At 36.4% G+C, this 10,004-nt stretch overlaps 1 protein-coding gene across 1 annotated transcript in view; it reads left to right on the forward strand.

Annotated features, from left to right (window-relative positions):
* ACTR8 (ARP8 actin-related protein 8 homolog (yeast)) overlaps positions 1-9,601 on the forward strand; it is a 10,904-nt gene extending 1,303 nt beyond the window's left edge. The window contains exons 3-14 of the mRNA XM_009880936.1: positions 1-71; positions 960-1,070; positions 1,352-1,456; positions 2,085-2,258; positions 2,818-2,911; positions 5,005-5,137; positions 6,041-6,194; positions 6,727-6,822; positions 7,405-7,545; positions 7,969-8,233; positions 8,549-8,712; positions 9,366-9,601. Of these exons, the coding sequence (XP_009879238.1) occupies positions 1-71; positions 960-1,070; positions 1,352-1,456; positions 2,085-2,258; positions 2,818-2,911; positions 5,005-5,137; positions 6,041-6,194; positions 6,727-6,822; positions 7,405-7,545; positions 7,969-8,233; positions 8,549-8,712; positions 9,366-9,509 (1,652 nt within the window). The 3' untranslated portion in view covers positions 9,510-9,601. The remainder of the gene's footprint in view (positions 72-959; positions 1,071-1,351; positions 1,457-2,084; positions 2,259-2,817; positions 2,912-5,004; positions 5,138-6,040; positions 6,195-6,726; positions 6,823-7,404; positions 7,546-7,968; positions 8,234-8,548; positions 8,713-9,365) is intronic.
* Positions 9,602-10,004: the final 403 nt, after the last annotated feature.

Raw genomic sequence — 10,004 nt, forward strand, 5'->3', positions numbered from 1 at the left:
TCGCTCGGCGGCACAAGCAGCAGGGGCAGGCGGCCTACAGGGACAGCTGGCTCCTCAGGGACGGCCTCAACGTAAGCCGAGCCGCGCCGCCGCGCCTCCTCCCAACTTGCAAAAATTGGGGGGGTGGGGAGGGGGTAACTATGCATTGATGCATTGCTGTTGGTTTTTTTTTTTGTTGTGCAACGCTTATCTGCTCCTCGTGCCTTAGGGTTTATCCAGTGAAGAAGATGGCTCAGGAGCAAACTTTGGTTTTTCCCGTTTCATTTTTTTTACTGAAGTCAGTAGATTTGCACCAGTCTATGTTTGTGTTTTATTTGATTTGTTTACAATGAACTAAATCTAATAAACGGCCAGGTTGAGGGTTTGTACGCATTGATTTCTCTGCTCTGTGGTCTGATACCACACACGGTATTTCTGTTTAGAGCATGAGAGCTGTAGAACTGGAACTGGACTGCTCCATTGCTGAATGCGCTGGTTACAAATTGGTTTGTAACTTGGATAACATAGCAAGTAATTTTAGTCCCACCTGCTCGAAAAATACATGTAGTGATCTAATTCATAATTTGAATCTGTACAAAAAATCATTAAGCAAATTAATATTAGATCTCACCTTTAAATAATTGAAATTTATGTGAACATTCTTGCTCCTACTTAATGTTTCTGTAGTTAAATATATAACATCCTGAGCTCCTCACTCCGGAGAGGAAGTCCAGCAGCCATTACAATCAGTTAAAAGATTCAAGTTGACTTGGACAAATAGGTGTTGGGAAGTCTAACATAAAAAAGTTTCTTTAAAAATAAGCATATGGTCATTTTACATGATACAAACCTCCCTCCTTTCTACAGTCTGTCACCACAGTAATGGTTTCATGGTTTAATAATAGCTTCAGTATTACCAGTATGCAGACACGTAGTTGGAAAGAAAGTATTTACATGGCATATTTGTGCATTTTGTTTAGAAACCTGAAAGTACTGAGCAGAGACAAAATGGCCTTAAAATGGTGGACCAAGCAATATGGTCCAAAAAGATGTCAAATGGCGCAAGGCGTATACCAGTGTCACCTGATCAGGTAACTCATTCTTAAGATTTTATTAGATTGTTCATTCATATAGTCGTTTGGTGTGATGCTAAGTTTTACTGGACAAGAATAGATATCTTTTAATGCAGCATATATGGATAGTGCTATTGTGTGACCCAACTCTGAAGATCAGAGAAAATTAAGATTTAAAACACTTCTTTGAGGGCTGGGGTGGGGGGGTGTGTTTCTTTTTTTTTTTTTTTTTTTCCCCCATGCATAAAAAGTGAATGGTAAAATATTTATGAACAGCATTTGTTATGAATACATTTCAGGCCAGGTCATACAACAGACAGATGCGGCCAGCTATTTTAGATCACAGCTCTGGGGCCAAGTGGACAAACACATCAAATCATCCTGAATTTTTGGTAGGAGAAGAGGTAAGATTAATTTTCCCACTGAAATGAGGCTTAGTGTTAAGTTTTAACATGGCTATGTAATCAGCAGCAGTTTGCTATATGTTAGTATGTATTGAAAAGCAAATAATTTAGTCAAGCGATACATGAGAAGCTTTACCATGGACTAACTGAATGATTATTATCATTCAGCAAAACCAGCCAGTTTCCCCCATTTGCCAAGCAAGTAACCTGGATCCTTTGCTGCTATAAATCAGTGTTTCTGCAGGGACTAGGTGAGAACTTCACCCACATGGTGTAATTCAGAGAAAAGGCAAGAAACCGATAAAAGGATTGGTATGAGGAATCCGTGATGTGTAATTAGGTATTTGTGATATTCAAAGAGTCTTTAAATTATTTTAGTTACTAATTTGTGATAATGGAAAAACATACTGTTGTATCCATGGATATGAAAATTCTAACAGTTTATACCACGTATTTAATTTTTTTTCTTTAACACTTTATAATGAAGCCCTGTCCACTGTATTGCTGTCACATCAGTCTGAGTGCTGCTGTATGTCATCTTGTATCTGCTTCTGAAATATTTTTCTAGTATTAGTTACTCTAATCTTTTGGGAAAAGCAATGCATAGAACATAATCTCTTCTTTTCAGGCACTGTACGTTAATCCACTAGATTCTTATAACATACATTGGCCTATTAGAAGAGGGCAGTTGAATCTCCACACAGGACCTGGTGGCTCCCTCACTGCCATATTAGCAGACCTTGAAGTTATATGGTCACATGCAATACAAAAATATCTGGAAATACCACTGAAAGACCTAAAGGTGAGCTGTGAACACACTAATATGGGCTGTATCCACTTCTGTAAATGTTACTATAAAAGAGAAACAACCTGCTGTTATTGGTAGCCCCTTACTGGTGGTTTTCTTAATTTTTTTTCTGCTGCTGGTGAGCATGGTTCCTAAGACTTCATTTGGAATGTTGTGCATGTCTTTAAGGCAAAAATTGTTAATAGAACTACCAAGGAGGTTTGGAAATCCTATTGTAGAAATTTCAGTCTTAGTCTGGGGTTGTTTTTTGTTGACTAAAAAGGAGGCAGCTGAGGAATGGGTGCCTAATACTTGCATAAATTTTTTCTCCTTGCAGAACAGGTGTTTTTCTCATATATGATGGACTTTTAAACATTTTAGTGGTCTATAAACTCTTAACTTGGTGCTTCTTCTGAACTCATTATTCAAATTATTAAAAACCTTCCCCCTTTCCACAATTTTGCTCCTTTTAATAACTTCTATATCATGCTTTCTTCCTTAGCATCAGGTATTCAAGAATGCAAAGTGAAACTTAATTTGAGAGCTGGCTTTAATTTACTGTTCTTATCTTCAGTACTACAGATGCATTTTACTAATTCCAGACATCTATAATAAACAACATGTGAAAGAACTGGTAAATATGATCTTAATGAAGATGGGCTTCTCAGGTAAAACCATACATAAGCAAGCATTTAATGATTAATAGCATAGAGATTTTTTTTTTATTTTTTTTTTTCCTTTAAGGCACAGTATTGCATATCATTCCCAGTTTGGCTGGGACTAGCACCTTTCATCTTTTGCTATTCCCATAACTGTTTTCTCTTTTAATGGGATGAAATGGTTGGCTAGCATTGAAACAAGTTTCTTGGTTTGCTTTTACATATTCCAACTGTGGGTTTCTCACTTCAGCTGAGATAACAGTATCGACAGTCTGATTTCTTTAAGTACTTTTAAAATGCACAATGTTAACTCTACAGAGCATTAAGATTCTTAGACTTCAAAAAAAAAAAAAGTATATGATGTAAGATGCTGCTACTGTCCTCTCTACAGGATGACATAATAGGAGGTTTCAGAGTTGGCTTAAGTGCATACACTAAATATAGAAAAGCAATAACATTTGAAAAAAATCAAGTAATTGGTAGCTTCTGCATATTTGGTTTTAGACTGGAAATCCCTCTGATGAAAAAAAGCAATACAGTTTCCTTTCAGTTAAACAGTTGAAGTTTCTAGCTAGTCTTCTGGAAAAATACTGCTGTAGTCTTAGCCGTCTCTCTCTGATTTCACATTTAGAGACAACACAGAAAGTCATTACGGAAGGCACAGTAACCCAACCGTACTTAATTTGAAATACATCATAGTAGTAGCACCTTTGGGGCTGCAAAGTCATTTATTTTTGTATTAGATATGCCAGGAATGAACGGGAAAGAGGCTTAAAAAGTGGACAAGAAAAATAAGTTAAATGATAGAGACTAGTCAAACAGTAAGTTAATTATAAGATGTTGGAGATTAAAACTGCTGTTGTTCAGATAATTAATCAGTACAAAGTGCCATTTCCAGGTATTACTCTCAGCAGAATATGTGCTTGGATATTATTCTTAAATAGTGAACCTGTTTAGCCTCTTGCATATCTAATAGAAGGCATTAATTTTACAAAGAGAAGAGACTTCTCATCTGAAAGAATTAAGTAGGTGGTAAATAAACACTGCAAAAAGAGAGACTGATCTCACGAGATCTTTTGTCCACATGCCTATATATATTTGATTTGTTTCATCAAGTTAAAATGAACAAGCCATATTGGCCATTTTAGTTTTTGAACAGAATGGTTCTAAGTCATACTTTGCTTGATTCCTCCTGTTTTTGCTTGGAAGTAATGTAAACAGTACCTAATTACACTATGTAAAAATGTACTGGCACTAGGATAGAAGAATTTGCAGTGGAAATGAGTTAGCTTCAGAGGAACAGGAAGAATACTAAAACAAAAACCCCAAAGCTTCATATTCATCTGATACTTTCTGACTTTCACTTTCATGTATCATTAACTCTTGAAAGGGCCATTTCCTAAATAACAATTTGGTGAAGAGCTGAACTAATTATACAGCATAACTAAATTATTTTAATCTATCTAAAAACATTTGCCTTTAAAACAGTAATTTTATGTAGTTTTTGTCTGCAATGCACAGCCCAATTGAGCTGTTTGGTTTTTTTTTCCTTCATTAGCTTGAAGGATAGACTGAAACCTCCAGTACTACACAGCTTTAAGTATGGGTTTGTGATACAAATAGGAAGGTACTCTTCTACAGAGTTAAAGATGGATTGAAAGGAAAGCAGAGATTGAAATTGGACCTTGCTTTATAACTAGTTAAACAGCCTATCTAAAATGCTAATGGTAATGATATTTGATTAAAACTAGAAAAAAATTAGGAAAATGCTTATGTGCATCTGGTAACCAAGACCCTGCAGTACTGGTTTAAAAAAAAACAGTAAAGTCTGGAGGCAGTACCTTTAATCTTGCAAAAAAATAAGAACATTTGACTATAGGCATCCATCTTGCTCTTAGCTTTTCACAGGACTGTAAGGGCTTACCCAACAAAAAAATCTGACTTGTGTTTTCCCCCCACCCCAAGTTCACTAAATATACACACTTCAGTGCAGAGTCAGGCTACTAGTTGATTTTAAAAGACATTAAGATGTCCCTTAAATGTCAGCAACATGGGTCTGGAGCTTGGCATAAATTGGATACATTTTTTTCTCATATTGCTAGGAATTGTTGTACATCAGGAGTCTGTCTGTGCTACCTTTGGAAGTGGTTTAAGCAGCGCGTGTATAGTAGATGTGGGAGATCAGAAGACAAGTGTTTGCTGTGTAGAAGATGGTGTTTCCCATCGCAACACCAGGTATCTTTTTTGTCGTTGTTTAACCCTAGCCAGCACTAAGCACCACACAGCTGCTCACTGATTCCCCCGCTGGGATGGGGGAGAGAACCAAGAAGCGTAAAAGTGAGAAAACTCATGGGTTAAGATAAGGACGGTTTAATAGGTAAAGCAAAAGCTGTGTGCCCAAGTAAAACAAAACAAGGAATTCATTCACTATTTCCTATCGGCAACAATCTCCAGGAAAGCAGGGCTCCATCAAGCATTAAGAGTTACTTGGGAAGACAAACACCATTACTCGGAATGTCCCCCCTGCCTTCTTCCCCCAGCTTTATACGCTAAGCATGACTTCATATGGAATATCCCTTTGGTCATTTGGGTCAGCTCTCCCGCTGTGTCCCCTCCCAACTTCTTGTGCACCCCCAGCCTACTCACTGGGGCGGGGGGTGAGGAGCAGAAAAAGCCTTGACTCTGTGTAAGCACTGCTCAGCAATAACAAAAACATCCCTGTATTACCAACACTGTTTCCAGCACAAATCCAAAATATAGCCCATACCAGCTACTATGAAGAAAATTAACTGTATCTCAGCCAAAACCAGCACACTTTTGATATGCAGAATTATTATAAGCCTGTACTTAGTTCCTTACCAAAGACCTGACTTAAAAAATTATTAAAAAAAATCTATAAAGAGAGGGCTTTTTTTACTGTGAGCCTTATAACAGGGTCATGTTACAATGTGAACCTTAAAGAATTCTGACATCTTTAAAAGAAGAAAACAGGCAAAACTGGTACTGTGCTCTGCAAACTATGTGGAAGTCATGATCATAGCATGTCTAAAATGTTCCTTGTATTCCTATGCATACTACTGTAGAAGGCCAGTATTTCAGCAAATAAATAAAATAATCTTTTTCTTCTCTGTGCTTTAGGCTGTGCCTTGCATATGGAGGATCTGATGTGTCACGGTGTTTTTATTGGCTTATGCAACGAGCCGGATTCCCATATAGAGACTGTCAGTTAACTAATAAGTTGGATTGCCTGCTCCTTCAGCACCTAAAGGAGACATTTTGTCATCTAGACCAGGTGAGAAGGGAAAATAGTGCATTCTCCAAGTAGGTTTTTTTTTTCCTTTACAGAATGCTACCCTGGGGAATCTTTTTGTGAGTCTACAATTGCTTGTAAATAGAATAAAATGTAATACTTAGTCAAACACTGGCAAAAGCTGGAGAAGCTTTAGACTTGAAGTATTTGTAATTTGTTTTATTCTTCTAGTCAAAAGGAATCCCAACTCTAAGAAAGGTACTTTCTTTGTTCTTATTACTGAAAGAAGCCGAGAGTAGCTGCATATTTGCTGTTTTTCAACTCCAGTTTTGTAAGATCAGCCAGCGGGTCTCTTCTTTCTGTACAAACCCTTATTTTAGAGGCTTGGGCATGTAGAAAGCTGTTTTGGCAGATCATGCTACAGGGAAAAGACTTTAAAGAGAATTCAAAAATAGGTAAATGAAATTCATAGTCTTAAGAGGTTTGTTACTTTTTGTTGTTTTGTACAGGTTAAATAGATTATGCGGCTTGATAGAAAGATATAAATTTTTGTTTATATTGGTTTTGACCCTAGGATATTTCTGGATTGCAAGATCATGAGTTCCAAATTCGGCATCCGGATTCTCCAGCTTTATTATACCAGTTCCGATTAGGGGATGAAAAATTACAGGTGATTTTTTAAAAAAATTATAAGAATTATAGTCAGCATTCAGGCTCAGCACCTCACTTTATATTGGCCCAGTGCTATTAAGCCCACGTGATTTCTGGATTGTTCTTAATGTATGCTTGTTGATAGTTTTAAAATTACTATATGTATGAATGGGCCTAATGCAGCACTAGTGGCTGCACAAGACTTCCTAACTTGCTTTAGCCAGAATGGTTGTAGATTCAACTAAATATTATACTTATCCTTCAAGTGCAAGGAATGAATGCTAATTTTGCAAGTTTTTCAGGTCACCGTTGTATTTTCTAATTTCAAAACAACCTGCAGTTGAGGACTTATTTATCATACAGTGCCAGAATCTGTAAAGAAACTTACCTACGTGTAAAAGTGTATTTTTTATGTTGTTTTTTTTTTAAATTACACAAAGCTGAAAACACTTTTGCCTTTCACAAAACTATTTTGAAAAAAAATATATTTAATTTTGAATTGTGAGAAAAATAGAACAAGGTTTTCCTTTTTTTCTATAGTAAATGCCAAAAAAAGATAAAAACTATATAGTTAAACTATGCCAAATCTCTCATTCTTCAGGCTCCAATGGCTCTGTTTTATCCAGCAACTTTTGGAATCGTTGGACAAAAAATGACAACTTTGCAACACAGGTCACAAGGTGACCCTGAGGATCCTCATGATGAGCATTACCTGCTAGCCACACAAAGTAAGCAGGAGCAGGTGTGTGAATACTAGTTTTATTTTTCATTAAGTATTATTTAATTGGGGAATAAAATCAGGACTCATTAGTTCATCTCAGAAACCAAAGTTTTTTTACCTGGGTTAGAAGCATTAAAGAATAAATTTAGGCTAAGGAATTACGGATGTCTAGACAAGTCTTTAATTAGAACTGTGTATTTTCAGAGTCTAAGAGGGCTTCATATTATTGCATTGATAAATCTAATGGAGTTCAAAATAAACCCTTACTTTGAAAGTAGAGATTAAAATGAAAATTATATGAGGTAATACTGCAATGCCTAACCTTTCTGTGCAAAAAGGTGAAGGAAGTACAGTGGTGTTTAGTTAAGTTTTTGTATTGGTCTGTAACCTGCAGAAGATGTTTTTGCATTTTTTCATAGTTCAAGTTGTTTTCTCATTTTTAAGTCTGCAAAAGCTACAGCTGATAGAAAATCTATGTCGAAACCTGGTGCGTTTGAGGGAGACCTGAGAGGCCAAGCCTCAGACATTTCAGAGAGGATCTACCCACAAGAAGTAGAACTGGGATCTTCCCAGAGTGATTGTATGATATCTGGAAATGATTCAGAGGAACCTTTAACTGCACACATGTCCAGGAAAACAGCTATTTCTCAGTTTGAAGGCAAAGCCTTGGGCCTTGACAAAGCCATTCTTCATAGTATTGACTGCTGCGGTAAGAATTACATTTGTACAATTCTGTAAAATTATGCATGTCAGTGTGGTTTTATGTGAACTCCTATATTTCACTAAAGTCAGATGTATGTCCCTAAGTTTTATCGTATCTAGAGTAGCTACACTGTTCCTTATACTTGCATCTTTGTTGATGTTTCTTGAGCTAGACGTTTTGAATCTCCAAGGAATAGAAAAAGAACTTTAAAAGCAAACACTTACTATCTGGTTTGACTTGCACTAAACTTTTTATAGTATGAATACAGGCCATATTAACTTCAAAAAATCTGATCTATTTCTATATATCCATTTATTCCAGCATCTGATGATACAAAAAAGAAGATGTACAGCTCCATCTTAGTAGTGGGAGGTGGCCTTATGTTCCATAAAGCTCAAGAGTTTCTTCAACACCGAATTCTCAACAAAATGCCACCTTCTTTTAGAAGAGTCGTTGAAAACGTTGAAGTTATCACAAGACCTAAGGTATACTGTTAACTGACAGCTAAATGGTTAATAAACTACAATTGGTTGAAATCTTCAAAAGATTAAAAAGATCTATTTTCAGTTGCATATCTGAGGAGATTTAGGAGAGCTTTCAGCTCATAACATAGCACTCTCCAGTTATAGGCAGGAAGTTAGAGGTATAGCAAGAGTGTTACTAGTATTGATCACTGAAGTGTTTATTAGCTAAAGGCAATATTCTTAAAGAAGCAGTTAGTACTGGCCCATGAAGTTAACCTGTCTGCTCAGCAAGAAATTGTGTTAGTGTTTTTTATTACTATTAAGATAAAAGAAAGCATGGCATTGAAACAGCAATTTTCATTTGACATTAATCAGGCAAAATTTGTAAAATCAGAACTTGAGGATTTTTCAGAGCCTCCATTGCTGAGGGCAGGATTTCCATGACATGCCTCGAAGGTATCTTAAAAAAAAAACAAACCCACACTTCTCTAAACACCTTAAATATTCTTTCCATACTTTTATCTCACTATTTTTTCCTGAATAATTTTGAAAAAATTATTTTCTCGTCCCTGAGATTTTAAGTGATGAATACTGTTGGAAAAATTAGGATACAAGTTTTCAAAATTATGCAAATTTACACCAGTGATTGTGTACAACCTGTGTTTTGCATTTAGGATATGGATCCCCGCTTAATTGCATGGAAAGGAGGTGCAGTTTTAGCCTGTCTTGATACAACTCAGGAGCTATGGATATATCAGCGAGAATGGCAGCGTTTTGGTGTCAGAATGTTACGAGAGCGAGCTGCATTTGTATGGTAATGGATATGTTTACTGTGGAACGTGATTAATTGAGGATTCCTTCCCCCAAATACGCCCTTCTCCCAGTGCAGATGTATTGATCTTCTGCTGATAGATATTTTTGTATTTTATTAAAACTAACTTCAACTGAGATTTTTCGAAAAGTGGTGCAAAATGCTCCAGCATTGCTATACTTCATCTTTTGAATTGTATTCATTGAATTCTGTGTACAGAGTATCACAGTCATATCCAAGTTCACTACATTTACATTCTATAGGTTATATATTAAAATTGCACAGTGTGGGGAATTTGAGGTATAAAATATTGATGTGGCAGATGTTAAGCCAAGATTCATTCCAGATACCTGTACACAGAAGCAATAGCTGAAGAGTGCAGACTGTGGGTTTAATGCCTTACTCTGATTCATACTCTAATGTTACCAGTAGATGGGAATTGTTATAGAAGCAATCATCATGGAAAAAGTTAAATGGAGAACCCAAACTACAGTTGCTGTTG

The sequence above is a fragment of the Charadrius vociferus genome, unplaced genomic scaffold, assembly GCF_000708025.1.
Source record: "Charadrius vociferus isolate BGI_N301 unplaced genomic scaffold, ASM70802v2 scaffold63, whole genome shotgun sequence".
In the NCBI taxonomy this organism is placed as follows: domain Eukaryota; kingdom Metazoa; phylum Chordata; class Aves; order Charadriiformes; family Charadriidae; genus Charadrius; species Charadrius vociferus.